Below are 25745 nucleotides of genomic sequence, written 5' to 3' on the forward strand. Positions count from 1 at the left end.
ATGATCACTAGAGTGCTCCACAACAAAAAAAGAACACCAAAATTGTCCATTGTGATTGATCGTTTCACTCGTCAACAACACTGCATTTCAAAACTTGGCCATCAGGTGTTCACACAAATTCGCTTTGATCATTGAATCAACATTGGATCATTTTGTGTCTGTCACCAATTAGAATATCGTAATCAAAACAAATGTCATAACGATGACGCAACCGAACCATCCATCACCACAACAACCATCATCTCCTTCCCAGTTCCATCAGCATCCACTCCAACAACAATTTTCATCACCCTTTTACAATCCTTCCTCAAGGCCATCATCCTCTTCATCCTCTTCTCCCATACCATTATCATTACACGCTCGGAATAATCACCTCACGATGAATCATCAACGCACCACCACACCCACGACCACCATGGTCTTCATGAATAATACCAATAACACTGCCTCTCCCATTGCAATGGGTGGGTCCTCTTCTTCCGATTCTGCATCGAGTTCTCCTTCTCTGGGCCGTGAAGAGGGAAGAGTCGTCCACAACAGACAAAGAAGGCTTGCCATCACCAGCAGTAGTAGTACTCACATGCAACCGTTTATTCAAAATAATGGAATGGTTCAACAACAACAACAATTCACCCCAACTCCAAGCAATTATTCGGTCCATGCAAATAACAACAACAACACCACCACCACAACGAATTCAACGACGACTAGTAGCACATTCTCAACAAACCAACAAAATTCCAACCAAATGGTTGATTCCTTTGTGATCACAGAAGATGATGTTGAAAGTCATCACGAAGGTCGACTGCAAAGTATTCCTCAACAAACACCACCACCCCAACAACAACAACAAACCTATAACCCCTATTCAAGAAATAATTTATCAAATCAAAGAGATATGGTCTCGTCTTTTGGAGTTTTGGAAAATGATGATGAAGAAAATTATGATATTGACCAAAACTTTTCGCCTCCTCTCCAACACAACGTTGAATTAATAATGAAAAACAATGTGAATACAATCACTACACAAAATGCAATGACAGATTCCGATGTAGAGTTGGATTTTGGTTCATCTTATCTGTTTCAAAGGAGGCCGATTCTATCCACTCAGAATGCAAATGTGAAACGGTCAATTTTGGATCCTATTAATGAACGAGTTCTTCCTCATCAGAAAATAGATACAGGTCAACATGGTAATAATTATGTTGACTCTTTTGGTCAATTGGATTACTCAAATTCTGAAATTCAAAATACGAAACAACCAACCCCCAACAATGACGAAGAGTATGATCTGATGGGACTTTCTGAAATAGGAAAGAAATCATCAGCAAGTCCTGAAAATCATTATCTGCCTGTTATTTCTCCAAACAATTATTCACATCACACGAATGTAATCATTAATGGCAATATTGGTCAATCCTACTATGATTATAACTGGAGCGTCGGAGATGTTATTACGGACATCAAAAATTCAAAATCTTTCAAACTTTTGGAACAATTAGGTGAAGGATCCTTCGGAGCTGTATTTCGAGTGGTCCATTTGGGTTCCAATGTACAGTATGCTTTGAAACGAATTACTATCAATGATTATCAAGAGAAAGAAGTTAAATTAATGATGATGTTAGACCATGAAAACATTGTAAAGTATTATGACTCATTTATGGACAGCAACAAGAGATATTATTGTATATTAATGGAATACTGCAGTGGAAAACATTTAGATCATTTCTTGGCAGAGTTGAAAGAAATTAGCAATGAGAGCAAGGGTTTAAAAACCTTATCGATGGACGTCCGATTTTTATGGTTTGTTAAACTTCTTGAGGTATTGCATTATCTTCACCAAAATAAGGTCATTCATAGAGGTTCGTATCACAAGTGGTCCTTTTCACTCATTATTCTTAACAATGATGATCTATTGTTCTTACCAATGATGATCTATAATTATTCTATTATATAATCAATAATAATATATTTTCATCACTCTATTATTCTTAACAACAATATATATCATGTACTACATGCTAGATCTTAAACCTCAGAATATTATTGTCCAATACAACTCGGAACATTTAAGAAACAATTTTGAACAAGAAATTCGAAAAATCACTTTGAAAATTATTGACTTTGGACTGGCCAAACAGTTGGTGCACAAAAACTCGACATCCACCATATGTGGAACAAGGTATGTATTCATACTGTACATGCTTCTTGCCTTTTTAAATATACAACAATTCTGTATAGAGCCTATGTTGCACCTGAGATTAAACCCGGAGCAGAGTACGACTATAAAGTGGATGTATACAGTTTGGGCATAATATTCATGCAATTATCAGCTGGTTTGAATGTGAAAGATTTCCAGCAATTAATTGATCAACGAGCACGAAGACACAACACTGATTTCTGGTCATTCATGAGGTCAAGTTACTATTTTGACTTTATCCATGATCACGTTTTTGATATAGGAACCAAACGCATCGTCCAAATGATGGTTTGCTCAAGAGAGGAACGAAAAAGTGCTGCAGAAATTCTAGATCACACCATCATCCAAACTTGGAGATTTATCTTTGATAATGACTCTTCGAAACTGTTAAATATTTTGAGCAAACCAGAATCCATTTTGGGATTTTTAAGTGGGCTCGATTCTAGTAATGCCTACCTGACAAGATCCATTCTGGGCATGAAAGATTTAATTTCCAATGAAAAATTAAGACCCAAATGTTGTGAACTCATTTCAGAGTACAAAGTGCTTCCCGTTCTTTTATTCTATGTCTCGAGAAAGTTATTTTCTGATCATAAGATCCTTTCAGAACAACAAAAGACTCCTGCTGAGATGTTTGATGAAATTTTCAAAAATACCCTTAATATCATTGCAAAAGTTATGATCTATTATGATGGACAGCCAAACAAGGAACGTATCAAACGAATCATACGAGAGATGAGAAATGAAACGTCATTATTACTCGTTGATGATTTAGGACGATATTCTACCACTTGTATATTAAGTTTTATTCATGTCAAAATCTCCACTAACCCTAACTTTTTCTACACACTACCTTGCTTGAGAGTAGTATTTATGTTATGTAAATATGACAAATCGGCCAGAGTTGGTTATTGCATTTGGCTTGAGCGACACAAATCAAAGATTGGTAAAATTGACGAACCACTCCCTGAAAAGAAAACTGAACTACTTCGAGGTATCTCAACCTACATATCTTTAATCGAACCAGGATACTCAACATTGTTATCATTGAACAATTTTGTGGATCCCATGTTTGTTGAGGCATTTAATGAAATACCATTCCACCATCGTAGACCACACATCAAACAAATATGGAAGAAACTTGGACAATTGTTGACATTGTCACTTGATAGAGGTGATGAGAAAACTGCTGAAACAGTACTTGGAGTTATGAACAATTTCCTCTATGATTATCACCAATTAGAAAGAATTACAACCTATAGCGGTGTCAGCAACACCAAGTTTGCAGCCATTACAGGAGATTCAAATATTTGCGGGCTGCCCAACTCAACGTACTATTTAATTCCGAACGGAACTTCAACGTTTGGACTTGTGAAAAATTATGCCCATGTCGATCGTCAAACTTTAATCTATCAATTAGTTTGCAATGACTTGAATCCTCAAGAAATTAAGATTTGCCATTTCGATCAACCTCCTTCAAACCTTCTCAGCAACGATAAGGAAATTGTGAATGACTTTCTTGGATGTTTCTCTCCTGTTTCGTTAAATCCTGTTGATTTTTCACATTTATTGAATTTACCAGGCTCGCCGCTGACAATGGTTGACAATAATCGCACCTTTTATTTTCATTCCAATCGAACGACCAAGATGGCCATTTGTACCAAAGATCCTCTGTTTTTCTTCCAACCACAAGCAGTCGAGCAAAAGATCAAATTTGGCCAATCTCCAAAGAATTTTGGTATGAAAGACATGGCAAGAAGCTCAACTTCTACTATTTTCTATTATGAGGTGCAAATTCATAGATTAGTATCTTCTAAAATTGCTATTGGAATCCTTGCACGATCTTCCATCAATGAGAAGACCTCTATTGAGAGAAAATATATTTATCATGCCCAAGATGGTTTTGTGTTTATTGCTGCAGATCAAAAAGAGATACTCTACAAGGAATTGGAAATTGTGGCGCATTGTGGAGATACTATTGGATGTGGATTTACAAATCAAGGCGAGGTCTATTTCACCATGAATGGAGTTTTCTTGTTTTTTGCCTCTCTCCACCAACGCATTGCTCACGCCTCAATATTTCCCATCTTGGAGGTACTTTCCACTCCCAACGACGAGTGTTTACTGCACTACAATTTTGGAGAAAATCTCGCAAGTGAACCTTTTGTGTTTCAACACCAACAACCGCTCGTAAGGGACGCAAGCAGAGAAATATTCTTTCGTGACTCGTTGAGCGCAATGAAAAAGATTAACTTCCAGCAAATCAGCTCGATGGCCAAAGCGAAAGAGCTACGGAGATGTTTAGAAATGAATTACAGAAAGCTCTCTGAATCTGAATAAATGGAGTGACTTTTCAAATTATTATTTATTAATAATAAATATTGAGTGACCAGTAAAAGATGTGGGATAAATGAGTTACAGAAGTGCAAAGATCAAACAGACATATCCCTTTTTCGGAAAGTCCTGAGACTCATCATTCGATTTTCCGTTCAGCAGCCATTGAACATGGAGATAACTCTATTTACCAAAGAGATCTCCCTCATCGGATGCTACTCAGTTGGAGAAATTGGAGCCCAACCTTGGTCAACATAGATATTTGAATCATATACAGCATACTCTTTTTCAGTTTCAGCACTCTCAATGCCAACTCCTCCATTGAAATGCTTGTTCAATTTGTCAAGAAATTCTTTGTGTTGTCTGTCACATTCGCTCTTTGGGATTTGACTAAACCATCTGAAGGTCAACAAGTGTCCACAAGGGTCATAGTGTTTTCCGAGTAGATTTTGACTTCTGGCAACCTTTTCTTGAATTAATAATTCATCTAAATGTTTCAATTGTTGTACATAATCATCACCTCTCAAGTAAATTTTGGTATGATATTCAAAGTATTTGACGTTATCTCCACTGTTATTATTATTTGATGAAGCATCACTTTCAATATTCTTACAATTAGCCATAGCCTCCAACTTGACCCTCAATAGTTCAAAACCATTCTCTTTGATTATTTCTGCCATTTTGAGGATGGTAGTTAAAACATCTGATTTCTTTCCTGAATGGTAGCTGGAACTCATCAATTCTTGAGGTCTGTTTTTTATAGACTCAATCGGATAATATTCTTCACTCGGATACAAGACCAATACAGGCTTACACTTTAAAACTTGTCTGCACAAGTCTGAAAACTTTTGAACCTGTTCCGATGAGGGTTCTTTTCTATTTCCTTCGTTTTTAACGGTGATATGGCAACCAAATAATCCTGTGATCTCCATGATGATGTCTGAGGATGGTTCTCGAGTTGTTGTTGGTGTTGCTGTGGTTTAAACTCACTTGCGCTTGTTTCAATTCTGAATAAAGATGATGAACTCGATATATTTTTTTAGAGAATTTTATTTATAAAGATTTTCAGATGGAAACTTGAAATTGCACTTTCCCAAGTTCGTCCAAGATTTTTGGGAGGTCAACATCACTAATAATAAGAACAACACAACGCAAAACGGAAATGAACACAAAAAGCGGAATGGAAAACGGGATTACAATTTTTTAAATAAAAACTGTAAATGGAGTTCACCTATTGGATGGGTTTGTAAACTTGTTGAACTAGAGGAACAACTGTAATGTCATCCGTCTTTATAACCACAAACACACACACTGGTTTTAACCTGAGTCAGGTTGTTGATAAGGAATTCATCAAATCACCAATCCTAATGGTTCACTCTTTAAACACTTTTCATTTCGCACCATCTCTCCAAATATCAAAATCCTTCCTTTTCCTGAGCTGTCACCTTGTTTCACTTTCCAATATGAAAAATATAAAATTGCTCAAAGAAGCAAATCTGACAACACCAACAACGATTCAAAAATGTTGACGTGCGTTATAACTCCACAGCCATAAAAAAATTTCACACACCACCAGAATGATGAGACCAACAACAGCAATATCATTCTTTTTCGTGCTTTCCTTGGTCGTTACCTTCTTCTTGTTTGTCTCCTCCACACAAGCCATTGATTATTCCCAAGTCTTGAAGAATTATGTTCAAACTCCAGAGAGTGTCTTTTCATACTCATTACTCGCCACTGTTCCAACTCCAGTCGCTACCGTCTATGTCTTGAATATCACCACTTTGAGTTGGTTAACACCTTCAGAAGTTGGAATTAGAAACACCTATTTCCAATATGCCACTGTGGCTGTTCCTGCCACTTTGGATCGTACCAAGAATCAAGCAACCATCTACATTACTGGTGGAAACAATCTTCAAGCTCCTCCTGGACCTGACCCAGTGTTGACTCCATTCGCTTTTGCCTCTGCCAGTGTTGGTATTACTTTGTACGACATTCCAAATCAACCCATGACTTATGCCTCTGATCCAACTCAAGCAGTGAGAAGTGAAGATGCGATTATTGCATTTGGTTGGGCACGTTTCTTGAATGATACTACTCAAACTTCGTATGTGACTCAATTACCAATGGTTAAGGCGAGTAAGCTTGCAATGGACGCTGTGGTTGATTTTGTAAAGAAGACTGTGAATTATGAGATTCAATATTTTACTGTGATTGGAGCTTCCAAGAGAGGGTAAGTGGTTGTTGTTTTATTTTGTGAATGTAGAGGAGTGAATGATGAATGGTCATGATGATTGGAAATGTTTTATTTCATCCACGAAACAACCTTTCCAATCGAACCATAATGTGCGTTCTCATCCACCATTATCATGATAATACGATAACGTACGATGCTGACACTCATGCACTCATACACACACAGATGGACCACCTTGTTGCTTGCTGGTGTCGATTCACGTGTCAAGTCCATTATTCCAGCAGTCATTCCAGTCTTTGAAATTAAGAAAGTATTCGAATCGGTTTATAATGGTTTGTGTGCTTGGCCTATGGTCATGAAGGATTATGTGTTGGCCAATGTGGTTGACTTTTTGTACACTCCTGCTTTTAACAAGTTGGCCAAGATTATTGATCCAGCCAATTATCCTCGATTGGGATCCATTCAAAAGTATCAAATCTTTGGTTTGGGTGATGAATTCTTTGCTCCGTAAGTGTCATGATTGTCTTTTTTGAGATGATGATACTAACATTGTTTCATTTATTGTTTCAATCGATATATATTGGATGCCAATGATGAAACGATTAATCCCAATTTTATCTGATTTGGTATAATCACGAAATGGATGAAACAAAAAAGAAATTTGAATGATGTTGGTTATGACTCCATTGAAGGAGATGACTATATTCGATACATTCCAAACACTGGCCATTCCTTGTCCAATTCCGATGTTTTCCAAGTCATCTTGTCCTATCAAGTCGCTCGTTTGAAGAATCTCGAATTACCCAAATACAAATTCTCTCATGAATTCGTCGAGGAAGGTCTCATCATCAAACTCAGGGTCACCAATGGTAAATTACCAACCCGTGTCAATGTATGGTCAGCCACAAATCCAAATGCTCGTGATTTCAGAACCTATGTGATTGGTGCTAATGTTTGGAATTCGACTGTCATTCAAGAAACCAAGCCATTCCATTGGCAAGTCTTTATTCGAAATCCACCAAAGGGATATACTGCTGCCACTGTGGAATTGGTTTATGAAAATTATGTGACTTCAAGTGTTCCTGGTGTGGCCATGGCTCCTTTGAAGTTCACTACGAATGCCTACATTACACCAGATACTACTCCTTGTGAAATTGACCCTGAGAATCCTCCCACTCATAACATGAGTTAAGATGACATTGTGGTGCGGTCATGTTTCCAATGAATGGACATGAGAATGATCGTGTGATGTTTGTTGTTGTTGTAATTTTATGTTAGAAAGTGATGGACCCAACAATAAACACACAAATTTGGGATGATTTTTAAACAACCAAAAACAAATTTCAAATTCTCTCTCTGTCTAGTATTGTCAATGGAATGCAAGTCCTCTTTCTATAAATATGAAACAACACTTGGTCTCCAACAACAACAACATCCTGTTGCTTGCCAGCCTGCATGAAGGATTTCCTCTCATAAATTCCAACTCGCAATTTACATCCTCTCTCGTATTTCCTTTTTTAATGATCCGCAACGTTGAAAAAAATCGCCGCAAATCATCAACAGAGAAAGGCTTTTTTTCGGTTCACATAAGTGTTGTTGGAGTGGCTCGAAGAGTGAGAATTTTCATCGGAGGCTTTCTTTTGAATCAGAACAACAATCAATTATTGGTTGGAATTATATAATTATATAATAAAGAGAAATATGGCACAAGCATCCTCATCCTCTTCACCAACAACGACTACTACTACTACGGAGGATATGGAGAGCTCGAGCTCAAAATGGAGAAATCATCATTTGTTTGGGGATAAATATTACAATCCAACGGATCCTCCATTGTTAGTGGTTTATGTTTCCGATCCTTTGAAAGAAGGTAAGAGAAATCGAGTGTGCATCATCATATTCACCTCGCGAAAATTATTATAATTTGGATGAAAAATTGATGTTAATAATCATTATATTGCGTGTTAGGATCTGGACTTTCGGCAAGAACCACATACCTTGTCACGACAACCGTTGTTGTAAGTGTTAGATTTCATTCAATTCAATTGAACCGTGAACACGAAAATCATTGAATATATAGGCCATCAAGAAAACTTATTGTGTACGTCGAAGATACAAGGAATTTAAAAAATTATTCGAAGAGGTGACAAAATTAAGAGGAGTTAATTTATCTGCTTTTCCAAAGAAAAAGTTAAAGAGTATGTTTTCAAACAAGTTATAGTAATTCTGAACTGGAAATTGTATGCAATTAATTATCCTACAAATTGTAGAATTTGATGAGGATGTTGTTGAGGAGAGACGTTTAAGTTTCGAAATAATTTTGAGAGAAATGGCAGATTATCATCAAGTTGTGATTAACCCATCTTTTCGAAAATTTGTTGAGGTCCCTCTTAATGTCAACATATTTCCTTCTAACTTTTGTATTAATTCTTATGTGTCACGAAGAAGGACAACTATTACCTCTCCACGAGGAGCACCTCCAACAACAACAAATACTGTAACTCCTAACAATGCCTCTTCGAGTCATTTAAGCGATGAAACATCACCAACTGTGACAGTCATTTCAAGCCAAATTGAAGTCAATAACAATGATCAAGCAGTGGATCAAGTAGTAGTTGAGGCAAACCAATCCACCATCACTCTAACCTCTCAACCTGAAGAGCCACAAATTACAACCACCAACCATGACAATGAATACACCTCAACTGAGGTAAATAATAATAATGATAATACTTGTGAGGAATCTTCAGGAGAGGCAAACATTTATCAAGAACACAGTGAAATAATTTCTCAGCTTTCAACCACACATTTGCATACATCTCATCACTACAATTCTGGAAATCCCAGAAAGAGTACGGATATGCCTTACTACCAGCTGAAGATGGAGGCAGGATCATCAAAATTATTGGACATGAATCCTGAGGAAAGAGTTCAGGAAATTTTAAGACAAATCAAATCAGAAACAACTATTTAATAATATTATTAAAAAGTCATATTGGAGAGTATGCATCAATTCAGGCGCACACAACCATATGTGTTACCAGCACATTAAAATCAAACATGTTTTAAATATACTTCATCGAGCACATTACATGGAGTGTTTGTTGTAAAATCAATTGGTTGATAGAACGGATTATTTATTCTACGACGCATGTCACATTTCGCGATTACATCTAGATTGGATGTGAATATAAAAGATTTGCAACGACTCCATAACACTAGTTTAGAGAGGTCATTTCAGCTTTGTCCATCGAGATTTTAAAGAAGATATTTGGATCTGATGGAGGAAGAAATTCCTTAATCTTTTCTTCGAAGACAATTTTATCCAGGCAGAGAGCCACTAAAGCTCTCACCAAAGATTATCCTCATGATAGTAAAATTCCGTTCTTAATAATCAATGGTAGCAGAACCTGTAAGAATGAAGTCTGACTTTAAAGAATTTTGATTTTCAAATTTGAAGTTTGGAATTTATTAGAGCAATTCAGCAACAAAATCAATGTTAGACGAAGACCATGAGGGAGCAGTAGTAATGGCACGGATCACGTCATCACCGGAGGTCACCACTGAGAAGAGGTCCAAATGCTTTGGATTCATAAACTGTTCTTGGACTGCATTCTTGAACAATTGAATAAGAGGATCGTAATATCCATCAATGTTAACAATCACAATAGGTTTGCAATAAATACCAAGCTTCTTCCATGTGATGACTGAATATTAGAAGGATAACGGAAATAAGAAATTGAAAATTATTTTTCGAATTTAAAATTCAGTAGGACATACCTTCCAATAATTCTTCAAAAGTTCCAACACCTCCTGGCAATGCAATACATGCATCAGTATCCTCTACCATTTTGGCCTTTCTTTCGTGCATACTATCAGTAACAATCAATTCGGAAATAAAGTGCTTTTCCATATTCCATTGTTTGTCAATCATGAATTTTGGAATGACACCAACGACGTGTCCTCCATGCTTCATACATTCACTAGCAACAGTTCCCTAATGAATTGTACATTTCATCACAATTGTGCATGCATCATAGAATTTAAAAATATTATTTAAAAATTTCAAAAAGTATTTGAATATTCACTAAGAATACTTTTTCAAAAACCACTCTACGTACCATTAAACCAGAATTTCCTCCTCCATAACGTACTGAAAAACCATTCTCAGCACAAACCTTTCCAACTTGCTCTGCCGCAAGAAAATATTTCCTGTCCAGCTTGGAACTGCTCGCACAGTAAACGACCACGGAACGAGTGGGTTGTTGTTGTTGCTCTGGGAAGGAAGAAGATGAGACAACTTGTGAAGTGTGTTGTTGCGACATTTTTTTCTTTCCGAAACACTGCGAAATTCCCCTCACTTCTCATAGTGATTGACCTTCACTTTACAACATGCATGTTTGAGATCAAATGTGATAAAAAGAGTGAGAAGGATCATGTACACATATATGAGAATGGATTGTATACAAATTGATACATTTTCTATTTGTATTTCAAAGATCGATATTCCCTTAATAAATACACTCATCCTTCCTGTTTTGTAATAGTTAGCAGCTTGATACGAGAAATTCTTATTCCTCCACTGTTCAAGCTCCTTCTCGGTCTCACTGTCAGTACTGTCTTGGTCAAAGATACTTTCACAATCCTCTCGTTTTAATTGTTTCTTTTTTCTTCACACGTTTTGCCATTGGTAAAGAGTGTATAATGACTTCAATAACGACTATAAAGGCACAAGTGAAATTCTCTCTCAATCACCTTTTTACAACATGAGAAGGTCTTGATAATCTTCAGCTCCAACCTGATCTTCTCTTGGCTCACCATAAAAACGGTAATATTTTCCTTGATGGTTTTGTTTGGTTTTTTGGGGTTCAAGTTGTTGCAAGACTTTCTCATCGATGGTTTTGCAAGTTTGAGAGACCGCGTCTCGGGCTTGTTTCCGATAGGATCTGTTTTGATGAACGAGACGAAGAGGTAATGAATCTCGATCACATTTCCAACAGCAAATAAACTCAACACTTCCTGTTTTCTTGTAGCTTCTCGTCATGGGAGTGAAAGGATCTTTCACACAACAAGTGTTTTTTTAAAGAATTTTAATTCTTTCCAATCTATCTGTCGCCATTTTCTGAACTGATAAAAATAACAATGTTAGAGAACCTTCAAATTCGTCAAACACCTTTCGAAGGACTCCTTGTGTCCTATCATTTATTGTCTGTCCCATTTTCCTTGGTCTCGCAATGTCTTGACTTCTTGTTCTGCCATTGTCTTGAGTTGAATGTAATCAATCTTTGCAACACGATTCAATGGCATTGGTTCTTTAAGAAATACAATATGTGAAGGTCTCTTGTAAGCAGCCATTTCATGACAAGCACTCAAAATTTCTTTGGCTGTCAACGTTACTTCTGGTTTCAACTCAACAAAGGCAACAATTCCTTCAGAAAATATTTCATGCTCCACTCCAACAACTCCAACCCTGAGAATTTGATCCTTAAAAGAAGATTCAATAAATTCTTCAACCTCAGACGGGAATACTAAAATTGAAGAGATGTGAATATTGGCATTGACAAGATGGTCATGTACATACCTTGATAACCCTTAGGTTTGATGATGAATTTTCTTCTTGAGGCAAAATGTAGTCCTAATTCATCGTAGGATCCTACATCTCCAGTATATAAAACAAAGTCAAAGGGATTTTTGCTGTCTTTCAGTTCAATCGATTTTGGCATTACTGTTTGCTTCATAATCTCCTCAATTTCCTTGTTAGAGTCAGCTCCATGATAACCAACAAAGACTTGAGGTCCTGAAAAACAAACTTCTCCAACTTGAGATGCTGGTTTTTCATCACCTGCCACCCAAATTCCGTTCACCTGTTTTGGTGGCTCTCGAATGGAAATTGGACAAAGAGGAGAATCATATCCAATGCTGGCCATGATGTCTTGAACGCTTGCCCCTGTTCATGTTACACAATGATGAGCAAAAGAAAACTGGAATGAATATTTCCCAAAATTATCATTCTACAAACCTATCCTTGTGTAAGTACAGAATCCAGCGGTCTCTGTAAGACCAAGCCCAGATGAAATATAGGGAGCCATTGTTTGCATCTTTTCTAAAAATTGAGAAGTGACAGCCTGGCCACCATAGATTGCGAGCTTTAAGCTACTCAAGTCGTATTTTGAGTAGTTTGGAAGACGCCATTGCAATTGGAAAAGAGCAGGAATTTGTCCTAATGCATTAACTCTGTCCCAAATTAAATGGAAAGAATATTATATTTACAAGCAATTAACAAGGTAAAAACTTACTTGTACTTTTCGATTGCTTGCAAACTCTTTTCAGCATCGAAAATGTGCAAAATGACACAAACACCTCCAAAGTAAATAGTTGTAAAGAATTGTTCAGTGAAACATCCAACATGGGAAGGTGGAAGATTACACATCATGATCAGGTCTTCACGATCAGGATCAGCCCAGGTATCAAAGAATGCTCGCTTGATACCAATGTTTTGAATGAGAATGTTCTCATGTGAGAGTTTTGCAGCCTTAAACAAGGTAAATATTTTTGAAACATCACAACCGAGTTACAAACCTTTGGGTTGCCTGTTCGAAAAGTTTGATAAATAGTTAATTCGCTTTGAATGCAATAAATACCTACCGGTACTTCCAGTTGTGAAAATAATAACACAAGGATCCTTTGGTGAAACGTTTTGTTCATACCATGAAACACCATATCCGAACACTGATTTCAACATGTTCATAATATATAATTTTTTAACATTGGCAACAAAATCTAAAATTCCAATAGCTCCATCAATAATTTGATCACTTTCCTTTTGAAATTGGATCCAATGAGTGACACATCTCTGTGAATTGTCAGTAGTGTCATCTTCATCCTTTTTAAATTGTTTCATTAAATTTTTAACCATTGGACGAAAGTCTGACACTGGAATATTTCCCAAAAAGAAATACATTTTGGGTTTGATAGCCTCAAAACATTTTGCAATTTCATGTTCCTTCAATCTAAGATCAAGGGGAGCAATGACAGCTCCAAGTCTCATGCAAGCAAAGATTAAATAGATATGTTCTTTCAGAAAGGGCAATGAAGTGGCAATGATATCTCCTTTCTGAACTCCACATTCCAATAATTTGGCACTAAAAGCAACAGAAGATTGTTGTAATTGTTTCCAAGTTACATCTTCATTCGTATTAAACTCTCGGAGCACAAATTTTGACCCCTTGCCCGAGCCAGCATGGTAGTCCACCAAATCAAACAATCTCATCAATTTAACTCTTTCATATTCACGAACGGTTGCTTGTCTGAAACTTTCATCTTTAAAAGAAGGAATGGAAGAAGAGTCTGTCCCAACAGTGGAAGAGGAGGATGATGACGGTGGTGTCAGTTTGGAGGTGGACATTTTTTATTGGGATAAAGATTGCCACAACAATTAACGATTAGAATCAAACGGAATATTAGGGAACGTTGTGAATGAAAAAGTGGTGAAGACGATTGATGATCCGTTTTTTAAAAAACGTCCAATTACGAAAAAATTGATTTTTTATCATCCACAAATTGTAATTCTCGTTAATAATTTAATTTACAAAAAAATGTCTGCCTCCAACCTGTGGCCCCAACAACAAGAACACCATGTTTGGTACTGCTCGTATGGATCAAATTGTAATATGCAACGTTTTTCAGTCTATTTGAATGGTGGAAAACCGATCGGAAGTTCTTTGAATGCTCCGAGCATGAGTGGATGTCGGGTTTCATCATCTCCTTTGAAATCACAACCTATTCTATTAGAAGAATATCAAATGATATTTTCAAGAGTTTCTAGAACGTGGCATGGAGGAGGAGTTTGTTTTATTAAGAAAAATCATCGAGATGCTCCTTTTATTTGTGGTGATGATGTTTATAATGGTTTGCAAAATTGTATTTGTAAAAAGAAATCTAATGAGAATGTTTGCAATTGTGTCATAACGGAAAATGATGATTTTAATTCGCATACCAATCATGTATTGGGTAGAATACACAAAATTATGTGGAGCCAATTTGTGGATGTTGTTTCTCAAGAAAATGGAGGTATTAATTGCAAACTTGAAGGTAGAAATCATATTCAACAGCAATTAGATGATTATTACGAAAACATCATTTCTAAATTGCGAGAAACTGGAGAATTTAAATTATTTGATACGTGGTATGGGAACATCATGTTAATTGGCTTTCATCCTGAAGATGGTTGTCCAATTATTACTTTTACGACAAGCACATTCGAGCAAGAAGTGATCAATAAGGCTCATGAATCGTACTTGAATACCATTGCAGAGGGAATTTCAGAAGCATTCAAAATTTGTGAAAAACGATGTGCCATGTACTTTTTTTCAAAGAAAGGAGTGAAAGAATTTTATTCTTTGGAAGAGTTGGCTTTGAGGATTTGTAAAGCTGCCAATAATCTCGAATGATAGAAGTGTTAAGAATTCAAAATTGGTAAAGTTTATTTTGCATAAATATGAAAAAGTTTACTCTTTTCGAACATAGAACAATACATAGTTGCTGTGAGACTTCATAGACTCTGCGTTGCTAATTTCAGCAGTGCGACTGTCATCGAATTTGTACCATTTTCCATTTAAATGATTCTTTGCACATGCAGTGTAATGGCCACCACCCAAGCCCCCAAAGTGATCAGAAATTGCGAACAAGTCATACTTGGGATCTGTGTTTTCCTTGCATTTCACATAACTGGACAAATCAAAATCTTGGATTGGGAAATCAATGAAACGGTCAATCTTATCTCTACTGTAACTAGTGAACGAGAACCGTTTCAAGTGCACAACCAATACGTCTGGCACTTTCCAAATGTCAAACTTTTTAGTTGCTTGAACGTGATCTTTGCAAGTTGGACAATACCATGTATCGTTTGCGCTGAGTTTTTCCATGCTTGTAAAGGATTCTAAACATTGATAAATTGAGCAACCCTCGCCACTGCTTACTTTTTGGCTTAAAGATGGATGCTCTTTGAATTGTGTCAGAGCATTGTAGTCAAGTAACTGTTTCTTGTGTTGAGCAGGAATGTGCATGAAAATGGTTTTTTTAGACGTCTTTCCATAAATATTTGGTCGCTCAACTGGTGGAACAAATATGGAATCATCACATGGAATGACACCATCAAGAGTTTCCTCATTAAAACGAGTATGATTCTCTCCGTCGGATATATAAAAGATTGAGTTCAAGGAGTCATCAACAGTTGCTGTTCTGTCAAAGGCACGTTTTTTGATTTCTTCAATCTTTTGTTTGGTTGGAAATAGATCATAAATGTTAAAATTGTTCTGCTTGATATATTCCATAGTGGTGTTAAGAAAATCCTTTGAGAAATAGCGAAGCATGTAATAGAAGCAGTACTCATAAATGTCTGCATTAGTTGGAAGGTCCACTTCTTGTCCTTCTTGTGTCTTACTCTCGTATATTTTTCCCAAAGGAATTACAAAAGGACAACCAATTTGCTCGAATTGTCTGTCATAAGAAGTAAGCTTAACTTGTAAGAATGGTAATTGCTGAGAGGAGCTGGAAGATCCATATGATTGTCTACTAGAATATAGTGCATGGACGTTAGGTGGTAGAGAGAGCAATCTTTCAAAAGATTTTCCAGTAAAAACCCATTCGTTATATTTCAAATCTGAAATCTTTGGCATAATTTGGCAATGTAATGTATCATTGTCCAAAATTCCACTAATTGGATCATGATCGGAAAGGAATTTGTAGACCCTATTATTAAATATTTCGTAAATAAGACATCTATCATGATCTTCTTTGGGATTGAGGCTTAATTGATCTAAAACAGCGTCTCTAAGCTCTGAAACAGATCCATGTTTGTTAACAATGCATGATATTTTGATTGGCATGTTGCTTATCTTGGTGTTATCATTTTCTACCGATTGCTCGATTTCATCTGGGTAAGTGTTATTTAGAAACATTAAAAATGAAATCTTTCTGTTTTTTTCTACTGGAATGGGCAATGTTAAATACATGAAGGGATCAAATGTAATCGATACATTGTCACACTTTGGACAGTGAAGAGTTGATTTCAATTGGCCTTGGAATTTGTCCACAATGATTGAATTATTACGGAGTTTGTGAGTCTCCCATGACTCTTTTGCAACAATGGCATCCTCTCTTCCTTTTGCTTCAACTGGAGTTGTTGATGGCTTATCCTTAACTCTGTTCAAATCTTCATGAAGTCCATCCAGTAAGAAGGAAATCAACTCTTGGGAGTCTTGTTGTTGATAGCCTGCAAACTGAGGGGCATACTTTCCAATAACACGTTTAAATTCAACAGGAGAAACATAGGAATGTTCACCAGACCACATTTCCTTCATTAAATTTCCAAAAGCGATTGCCATGGCTCCTCCCATACCCAAAACATTTGTTTTGTTAATTTCTTTCACATAGTGATCATTAACAAAATACTCGTAGAAAACTGGTGTATGTGTAAGACATTGCAAACCGCTGTTCATAAAGCAAGTGTTACCAAGATTTGCTAGGCCACAAACTCCTGGAGTTTCATAACTCATTTTTCTTCTTTCTTGGGCAGTTTTTCCAGTAATTTGAATACGGGAGTTACTGGCTGTTCTCATAGCATTGGCATGTGATTCTTCGAGTGAAGATGTATCGATTGACCATTTCGGTCCAACTTCAATAATGAATCTCTGGCCGACTTTGCGTTCCAACAAGTTTTCTAACGTTTCATCTCTGAGAATAGATACATTAACTTCTTCAGATGGAGAATCCATAATTGCCTTCCATAGTTTACACTCCTTGTTTTGCAAATTGAAGTCTCTCTTCACTTTTTCAAACACCTCATCAATGGTGTCATTCTTTGAGAATTCATAGTCAACCCAATCTAGTTCGTTGACATTTTCGTTTGTAACTACAGCAACTGAAATTTCGTATGGATAAACTTCCACTGTATATGTCTTTCTGATGGAATCCTTGTTGACAATGACTGTCTTTCTGGGAATAGCTGGGCCACCTCCAAAGCTGTAGGGGTGTCATTACAACACTATGTTCACAAAAGATCAAAGAGATATGAACTTACTATCTAATAAATAAATTCCAGATTTCTTCTGGAACAAGATCATAATCTGATTGTTCTTGTAGACCATCTTTGAGCCGAGGGTTTTGTGGATCACTCTCTGGAGAAATCAAGAGACTATTATCGATAGGTCCGGGAGAGCAGTGAGAAGATTCCATATTGGCCAAAGCACCCATCCACTTTCCCTCTACAATGTACCAAGTTTCGCCCTCACTTGTTGGCATGGAATGTTGTTGTATTAATCTTTGGAATTCGCTGTAAAACTTTTCAAGAGAGAAGGAAGTGGTTGGTGCTGATGATGATGCTTGATCATCTTCGTCGGTAATCATGGCATCCGAATGATCAGAATTTCCCGTTTTTCCAACACTCTGCAAATCTTGATGGTTGTTTGTCTCTGGATGGCTTTGCACTTCATCATCCATCTTGTTGTTATCAACTTGTGCAGGAGCAGAGGAAGAAGCAGAAGCGTCGTCGTGTTCAGAAGCCATTTTTTTTTAGAACGATAAAGCCTCTCAAACCTCGCCACTCAACGAACTTTCGCTCACGAGACGATCTTGAGTCGGGACTGAATGGCCCGTTTTGACGTTTGGCTAATTCCTCAGATCCACAAGTGCATCAATTGAATGTTACTAGTGGTAGTCATGAAGGAAATAATTTACTGTCATTCTCAAGTTATCGTTAAAGTGTATACCAAGAATATTTAATAATGTAAATACTTCCAGCGCTGTGAAATGAATTTCCAATCAGTGGATCAAATTAGTTCAAAATATGGGACGAATAGAAACTTCTTCGGCTACCAACTCCTTAACTCCTGATCCATCATTTAGTTCTACCAATAAATTTCCAAACTTTGAAATACCCACAGCCTTAGCAGAATAAGGAGCAGATTTTGAATCAGCTGGAATGACAGTCACGTCCTTTCCAAGAAGAATGTCATTAGACTTGTACAACACTAAAACTTCTTTTTGACTGAGCCCTAACAAGGCTTCCAAAGTATTACAGAAATGAGCTAAAAACTTTTCTCTTTCGACTGTCTTGTTGGTTTCATCAAAGTAAGAAGTTGCAATATTTAAAAGTTCATTCTTCTCTTCGACTGCTTGACGTGTGTTATTGCTGCTCATGAAAGACTGGTTAAGATTGATACCAACTCCAGCTAATCCAAATAGAGACTCTCCTGTTTGTACACTATCGATCAGCATTCCACTGATCTTTTTTGCATTGCTGGTTGTTGATTGCTCCGGAATGACCCACACATCATTGGGCCACTTGATGCCACACGTTTTTAGTCCTTCATCTTTCAATGTAAGAGCAACAGCCAATGGAATAGCCAAATTAAGCTTGATCAATTCCGAAGCCTTCTCCATATTCAAATGAAATACAATGGTGAAATATAAACTCTTCCCTTGTCCTTCACTGCTCCATGCTCTTCCTTTTCTTCCTCTTCCTTTTGTTTGTTCTTCTGCAAGAATGAGAGTACCAGTGGGACATTTCTCTTCGGCTTGTGCTTTTGCAACATCCATGGTTGACTCCACTTGTTCCCGATAAATGAAACATCGGCCAATGTTTTTAGTTTTGAGTAATTCTTGAAATCTGGGAATAGAGAAGGCAAGTTCTGACGGACATTGTGTGTAGTATTGTTCCATTTTTTTGTAATTAATATTGTAAGGTGAAAGAATCATCATGATGAAGATGGAAATTATGAGACAGATTGAAAATGTCATGATGAAAGTTCAATTGAAGGAATTATAAGCAATATAATAGCTTCCAAACGAACCTTTCGGATCATCATGTGATTTGGACTGGATGCTAAAAAACCTCGAGGAAGATCCTGAAAATTCAAATAAGTTTCTCTTCAGCCATGAATCGACATAAAAAGAGTTTTTACATTCTGAGAAGGCAAGAGCTCTTCTTGCACAAAAAGTTAATTTCCTCATGAGTCGCTGAATGATGGAATGAGGTAATTTTTTGAATCAAACTGTTTGATCCAATTATTATGAATGTCTTTGGATTAATTAAATAATTATTTATTGACCATGTCTGAGGTTATTGAGGGCATTGGTAAACTTGTTGGCATGTGACTTTTCAGCCTTAGCAAGAGTCTCGAACCACTCAGCAACATCATCAAAGCCTTCATTTCTAGCAGTCTTTGCAAATCCAGGATACTAATATTGAATCAAATATGAACATTTTGGTCATTGGATAACATTAAAATGATTGGTCGTATAATATTGCTAACAAAAAGTACTCACCATTGAAGTGTATTCGTGGGTCTCTCCAGCAATAGCTGAGATCAAGTTGCTTTCAGTATCGCCGATTGGTTCTCCTGTGGCTGGATCTCCGACTTCTTCCAAAAATTCTGTTTTCGGAGTATCATTCAATAAAGCGAGAGAGTTAATCCGCATTTCAATATATTCCCCATTATTGCAACGATGTGTTCATTGATTATTGGCCATAATATTATTGAGTTGTTTTGATTAATAACATGATTTCATCCACATATTTAAATCATCATTTGTCATCCATCACAGATAGAAAAATCATTTGCAACAATTAAATGATGGTGGTAATAATAATAACAATAACAATAAATGTGATGTTTCACTTCTTCTCAAAAGGGAAAAGCACGTACCAAGATGTCCAAAAGCATGAGCAGTTTCACCGTCAGCAGTTGATCTGAACAAACTGGCAATATCACTATGTCCTTCAACATCAGCTCTGGGAGGATGGTGAGATATATCCACATTCCGACTCCTTCTAACCGTTTGTACACACTTACCTATCAGCAAAGAAAAGATATCTTCTGTTTGCTTGGGATTCACCAGCAAAAGCTTCCTTCAAGTTATTATGAGTCTTGGTTCCCTTCAACTCACTATACATTCTCATGGAAGTTGCAGTGGTTGTGTTCTTGGAGAGAGCGGTAGTCGATGTCTTGGAAACTTTGGAGATGGAGTGACGCAACATTTTTTTTTGAAGATTGAAAAAAAGGTGAGCGAATGGGACCTGCATTTGGAAGGCGGAGGATGCGGAAGAATCTCTTGGTTTCGTTCTTGTGTTGCGAGTCCTTGAGGTTCGGGTCATGCATGACCTTTGGATGGTTTTGTCTGCTTTTTATTTTTGTTGACAAAATTGTTAAATCGTACAATACTCGAGTCAATGAAAGAAATCAAGATTAGATGATCTGTGGTTGATCCAATTGTTGGTGATGAAATTTGGAATTTCGAAATTGTTCGGTTGCATAGTTAGACACGAGCATGATTGAAGTCCACAAGATTAATCTGAGTTCTGTACTTTGGGTTCGGTTCGAGAGACTCTCTTGTAATTCGAAACCATTTCTCGTACTTCCATATTACTAGCTTTCAGCCTCTCAAAAACATCAATCATATTATTCAGACATAATATCTTAATTTCCTCAAATAAATCTCGTGGAGGTACTGGAAGATCAGAAATTATTTTTTCTAAAATGGCACGTTTTTGATCCAAACCAGAAATGTTCAATTCAAGAGGAGCTCCTGATTTCAAGTACTTGTTCAACAGGGTGAGAGCAAGTTTCTTTCGGTTTCTACTGGACATCTTTTTGTATTTTTCAAAATCTTGATAAGCCAAGATATCTTCAGAACAATAACTTCGTGTGGCTGTTCGAATTTTGTATCGTAAGACCATGAGAAAAGTTAATGAGAGCATAAACAATAATGATAAAAGTAATAAATGAACCTATTCATGCATACTTTTTCAAGAGTTACATACCAAAATCGAGTAATAAAGCAAAAGCCTTCTTATTCTTCAAGAGTAATTCCACTTCACTCTCGGCATAGGTCGCTTTTTCCTTTCTGTCATGTGAAATTGCATAACACACTGGCAACACCACAGATATGAAAACTTCAACAAGTGAATAGGTTAATAAAGTAAATCCATATGGAACAAAGTAATCTGTCAAGAAACGTATTCCTTCAATTTGTCCACAAATTAAATAAGCCAATGCAGTGCAAATTTGAATGATTAATAAAACAAAAGTCTCTTTCTTGATTCCCCATGTATCTCTATCTGCAAAGAATAACATGATAATAAAAACAATTTCAACAATAATATAAAAGAAAGCTTCTGCAGCTAACAAGAATACAGTATTTGTGTTTGTGACGCATCCTGTGTCAAAAACAAACATTCCAACATTCCATAAGAATACATGCTTTCCACTTTGTTGATAAACTGCTTCATCAGCTGCTCCAAAAATTGCCCAAATAGCCAAATGAACAAAAAATAGAATGGCATAAAGGGCGAGTATAAACTTGTAGCTCACTAATGCTCTATAGAATTTCAATTTTTTCATTTCAACATTATTCTGTGAAATTTCTGATTCGAGTTCGGCGGTAAACCATGAACGAGAGTCTTCATCCATGGGTTCAGTATCCTCATATTTTGTTTCTGCAGTATCTCTGTTAGTATCCTTATTAGAGGATGTGTCATTAGGATGATGATCGATGGAAATGTCTTTCATTTCCACATGAATCATATTCGTCGTCGTCGTGGTTGTGGCAGTGGTACTAGTCGTCGTCGTCGTCGTAGTATCAAAATTGTTCGAGTTGGTCATCACGCTCATCATGACATCACTGGTTGGTGTTGCGGCTACAACGACATGAGGATAGTTTTGCTCATGTTGGATTTGAGAGGATTTCTCAGAGAGTGTTGCTGTTTCTCCATCATTGTTGTTACAAGTAGTTTTCTCTAATGAATTCTCCATGGTTAGAATGGAATTAAGACCATTGATCATTGTGGGCGTGGTCAATGAAGATGTTGTTGCTGCGATGGTTGTTGGTTTGAGGGAATTCATTTGTGTGCGTGAGTCGGTCTGACTTGTGGATGCATCGATCGGTGGCTTGGAAGATTTTCTCTTTCCTTCGTAGATGGTCGTTTTTTGAGTACTCAACTGATGAGAATGTTAAATATTGTCACAGTTTCGTATTTTTTCACATTTTCAAAAACAACAATTTAAAACGTGAAAGAATTGATTCATCATGTTCGTTCAGAGTAATGATGATGCTTTCTTCGCTTAGTACTATTACAAGTTAACATACCTTGTACATGAAGAATATTCGAATGCATCTCACGATCATTGGTAATCCAATCGCTGGAGGAATAACAAAGAAAGATATGGTATATAGAATACAAGGAAAGATTTTTCGACCTGATGTTGTTGTTGTTCAATGGTGTGAATTTTCAAAGAAATGTTGTTTTACCCACACCAAATATTGGAATATTTCGAATGAAATCCATGCATCATTTTCAATATTATTGTGTTTGAATATTAATATTTGAATTGAATATTATTAGGGTTGTTAAATTCATCACATGGCCAAGATCCAAAGACTCCAACACTCCACTCACACACCTTCATCATCAATACATACCCACAATAAATCGCAAACAATTAAACGTCACAAAAAACAAACTGGCCAAAATGGTCAAAATCATACACACCGGATTTCTCGCTTTCACATGTCCACTTTTTCGTTTCCACATCACTCCCAACAATCCCATCAAAACCACACTCAAATAGATCAATAAAAACACTCCTGATACAATGGGTGTGAATATCGAATCAGGACATATATTATTAATGACACTTGCGTTATAACCTTCTCTCGAGAGAGGTCCTAATTTGAACAATCGATAGTCACAAATAGGAGAAGAATTCGTTGGTACATTGGTTGAATTCAATTCAGCAGTCACAGAGTAGAGAGCATTCAGAAATGGCATCATGATGATGTGAGAGAGTCCATGATGACTTGGAGAGAGGTCCTGATGGTATGATGAGAACATGGTATCCATCCATGAATTCGGAAAGAAGGAAGCATTGGAGAGAAATTGATAGACAAGTTGTGGTGGCGTTTGGTCATCAATCCTACCACCAGTAAATGATGATGCCATGCTGCTGCTGTTGACAGTGATGGGTAAAAGTGGAGGAGGATTCCATAGCGTGTTGAGAAGATTGAGAAAAGTGGAGAGAAACGAATCGAGAAGCATATTGTTGATGCTGTTGTTGATGCTAGTCATAAAGGAGCCTAATGGGATCGAACTGTCACTAGTGAACGAAGAGTTCTGTTTTGAGTATCAACACCGACGTTGTGTGTCAGAGTGCACTCGCAACAAACACGGTGAGAGAGAAAGAGAACAATTTTTTTGAGCCTATTAGCAAAATGCGGTATTTTACAAATGTCAAATGTTAGGAACCGAAAAGATTCGAAGAGGCAGGCGCTCCCATCGTTTTCAAGATATCCACATCATTTCGTATTACGAGCCGTTGGCACCTTCTTGTCGTTGATGGCAACGATAATTTCGTTATTGCCTTTCTTGCTCTAGGATGACAGTAAGCAAAGAATACGGATAGATGTGAGGAATCATGGTGTCACCATTCAAATTAGGGCATCCATTTGCAAGCCAAACTTTTCTCCCCAATAAAACGGTCGATTTTTCGCTGGGAAATTTACACCTTTCTACGCTTGAGAGATAACAATTCCGGTCAAGCAAACAATGGCCATTGTCCCAACACGCGTTTATTAGAAAGTGTCACACTTTTCACCAAATTTAGCCCTGACATCAACGAAAATGGCATCTTCATTGTCTTGATCATTGTTAATACTGATTGTGAATGAGCTTTTTGTGTAATTGGAGACATGATCAAAAAAAAAATATTAAACTAAAAGCTTGGCCTGGTATTCGTTGGATGCCCTAATTCAAATCTCCTCATCTACGGTGAGGTTCCTTGAATAATTGAACCAATCATTCTCACCACCTTCCGAAAACATTTCGACACAAAGAGATTCAAGAGAATACTTTTTCCTCCAACTCCAACAACAACCAATCAACCTTCGTTCTTCTCCTCCAAACTGTTATTGTTGGTTTGAATCTCCCAATCATTGCTGTTCAAAATGTGGAATGGATTGTTCTACCAAAAGCACGAGCAGAAGCCAGTATACTCTTTTGGGAAAAGGTCGACCCTTCAAAATGCCAGGAGCGGTTTTTTTTTACATTTTCAAATCAAAAAAAAACATCTGCAATTCTCTGTGCTGCTTTACAACATGTCTCAAATTTCAAATGAACAAGGCTCTTCTTCTCTCGAGAAGAAACGGTTACTCTCCTCTACACCTTCTTGTACAGACGAAACTGGTAAGAGCAAGAAGAAGAAACATTCTTCAAAAACCGAGAAGGAAGCTCTTCAAGCAGAGCATTATAACTCTGTAAAACAAATTCTGGAGCTTTTGCATTCAAAGAAGAATCAATTAGAGGGAGAACCATCCTCTACGCATAAGAATCAGAAGAACTGGAGGATGGACTGCATGGTATGGGACAAAAGTGAACCTTTAATCACTTCTCAAAATTTTATCAATTCAAACACGAACCAATTGGTAATGCCTTCAGTGGAAAATGATTTGTTCAGCAACGATACTTCCCCAGCCTGTAATATGGACTCGTTGAATTCTTCAACCCATCAAAAGGATCCTTTATCCAGAAACGTCATGCCTCAAAAAGAAATTGTAGTGCCTATATTCTCCACTCAAAAGGATCCTGTGGAGAAATCTTCTCAACCAATGCAATCTCAACCAATACAGTCTCCACTTGTAAAATCTCAACCCTTTCAATCTCAACCTATGCAATGTCACCCTTTGACCTCTTCATCTTTTGAGAGAGATCCGTTCAACTTCTCTCAAAAAGATAATATGATTCCCCTCTCTGGGACAACCCAATCACAATTGTCCATTAGTGCAAACAATGTACAGGATGACATTTAAAAAGATATGAAAAGGTCACCATGCTTAATCAACATCTACAATTTCAAATCAAAACACTCGAAAAGGAACTGGAGAAAGAGAAGCAAAAGTTGCAATCAATTCTTGACCAACAACAGAAGTCAGATAGGATGAAAAACACTCATGACAATTTGT

The 25745-nt window shown here is 36.9% G+C and overlaps 12 protein-coding genes across 12 annotated transcripts; 5 read left to right on the forward strand and 7 right to left on the reverse strand.

The window, feature by feature from the left end:
- Window positions 1-202: 202 nt before the first annotated feature.
- On the forward strand, window positions 203-4540 carry FDP41_011764 (uncharacterized protein; the record flags this gene model as incomplete). Its single annotated transcript, XM_044702209.1, has 3 exons — window positions 203-1862; window positions 2026-2182; window positions 2242-4540. The coding sequence occupies 3 exons, from the start codon at window positions 203-205 to the stop codon at window positions 4538-4540; spliced, it is 4116 nt and encodes a 1371-aa protein (XP_044566616.1).
- A 209-nt stretch (window positions 4541-4749) lies between these two features.
- On the reverse strand, window positions 4750-5466 carry FDP41_011765 (uncharacterized protein; the record flags this gene model as incomplete). Its single annotated transcript, XM_044702210.1, has 1 exon — window positions 4750-5466. One exon carries the CDS (start codon window positions 5464-5466, stop codon window positions 4750-4752), a length of 717 nt encoding a protein of 238 aa, XP_044566617.1.
- Window positions 5467-6111: 645 nt separating this feature from the next.
- Window positions 6112-7923, forward strand: FDP41_011766 (uncharacterized protein; the record flags this gene model as incomplete). Its single annotated transcript, XM_044702211.1, has 3 exons — window positions 6112-6767; window positions 6957-7238; window positions 7389-7923. The coding sequence occupies 3 exons, from the start codon at window positions 6112-6114 to the stop codon at window positions 7921-7923; spliced, it is 1473 nt and encodes a 490-aa protein (XP_044566618.1).
- A 509-nt stretch (window positions 7924-8432) lies between these two features.
- Window positions 8433-9705, forward strand: FDP41_011767 (uncharacterized protein; the record flags this gene model as incomplete). The annotated part of the gene is made up of 4 exons (XM_044702212.1): window positions 8433-8601; window positions 8700-8749; window positions 8812-8929; window positions 9002-9705. The coding sequence occupies 4 exons, from the start codon at window positions 8433-8435 to the stop codon at window positions 9703-9705; spliced, it is 1041 nt and encodes a 346-aa protein (XP_044566619.1).
- Window positions 9706-10202: 497 nt separating this feature from the next.
- FDP41_011768 (uncharacterized protein) lies at window positions 10203-11056 on the reverse strand (the record flags this gene model as incomplete). The annotated part of the gene is made up of 3 exons (XM_044702213.1): window positions 10203-10438; window positions 10512-10728; window positions 10853-11056. The coding sequence occupies 3 exons, from the start codon at window positions 11054-11056 to the stop codon at window positions 10203-10205; spliced, it is 657 nt and encodes a 218-aa protein (XP_044566620.1).
- An 877-nt stretch (window positions 11057-11933) lies between these two features.
- On the reverse strand, window positions 11934-14136 carry FDP41_011769 (uncharacterized protein; the record flags this gene model as incomplete). Its single annotated transcript, XM_044702214.1, has 6 exons — window positions 11934-12259; window positions 12313-12678; window positions 12751-12965; window positions 13028-13263; window positions 13311-13321; window positions 13377-14136. 6 exons carry the CDS (start codon window positions 14134-14136, stop codon window positions 11934-11936), a joined length of 1914 nt encoding a protein of 637 aa, XP_044566621.1.
- A 190-nt stretch (window positions 14137-14326) lies between these two features.
- Window positions 14327-15181, forward strand: FDP41_011770 (uncharacterized protein; the record flags this gene model as incomplete). The annotated part of the gene is made up of 1 exon (XM_044702216.1): window positions 14327-15181. The coding sequence occupies one exon, from the start codon at window positions 14327-14329 to the stop codon at window positions 15179-15181; it is 855 nt and encodes a 284-aa protein (XP_044566622.1).
- A 57-nt stretch (window positions 15182-15238) lies between these two features.
- FDP41_011771 (uncharacterized protein) lies at window positions 15239-18296 on the reverse strand (the record flags this gene model as incomplete). The annotated part of the gene is made up of 2 exons (XM_044702217.1): window positions 15239-17753; window positions 17812-18296. 2 exons carry the CDS (start codon window positions 18294-18296, stop codon window positions 15239-15241), a joined length of 3000 nt encoding a protein of 999 aa, XP_044566623.1.
- A 273-nt stretch (window positions 18297-18569) lies between these two features.
- Window positions 18570-19451, reverse strand: FDP41_011772 (uncharacterized protein; the record flags this gene model as incomplete). The annotated part of the gene is made up of 1 exon (XM_044702218.1): window positions 18570-19451. The coding sequence occupies one exon, from the start codon at window positions 19449-19451 to the stop codon at window positions 18570-18572; it is 882 nt and encodes a 293-aa protein (XP_044566624.1).
- Window positions 19452-19832: 381 nt separating this feature from the next.
- Window positions 19833-20769, reverse strand: FDP41_011773 (uncharacterized protein; the record flags this gene model as incomplete). The annotated part of the gene is made up of 4 exons (XM_044702219.1): window positions 19833-19970; window positions 20058-20164; window positions 20438-20523; window positions 20585-20769. 4 exons carry the CDS (start codon window positions 20767-20769, stop codon window positions 19833-19835), a joined length of 516 nt encoding a protein of 171 aa, XP_044566625.1.
- A 309-nt stretch (window positions 20770-21078) lies between these two features.
- FDP41_011774 (uncharacterized protein) lies at window positions 21079-23826 on the reverse strand (the record flags this gene model as incomplete). The annotated part of the gene is made up of 4 exons (XM_044702220.1): window positions 21079-21440; window positions 21553-22729; window positions 22878-22987; window positions 23211-23826. 4 exons carry the CDS (start codon window positions 23824-23826, stop codon window positions 21079-21081), a joined length of 2265 nt encoding a protein of 754 aa, XP_044566626.1.
- Window positions 23827-24881: 1055 nt separating this feature from the next.
- FDP41_011775 (uncharacterized protein) lies at window positions 24882-25592 on the forward strand (the record flags this gene model as incomplete). Its single annotated transcript, XM_044702221.1, has 1 exon — window positions 24882-25592. The coding sequence occupies one exon, from the start codon at window positions 24882-24884 to the stop codon at window positions 25590-25592; it is 711 nt and encodes a 236-aa protein (XP_044566627.1).
- Between the last annotated feature and the right edge of the window lie 153 nt (window positions 25593-25745).

This window comes from Naegleria fowleri (assembly GCF_008403515.1).
Source record: "Naegleria fowleri strain ATCC 30894 chromosome Unknown tig12, whole genome shotgun sequence".
Classification (NCBI taxonomy): domain Eukaryota; phylum Heterolobosea; class Eutetramitea; order Acrasida; family Naegleriidae; genus Naegleria; species Naegleria fowleri.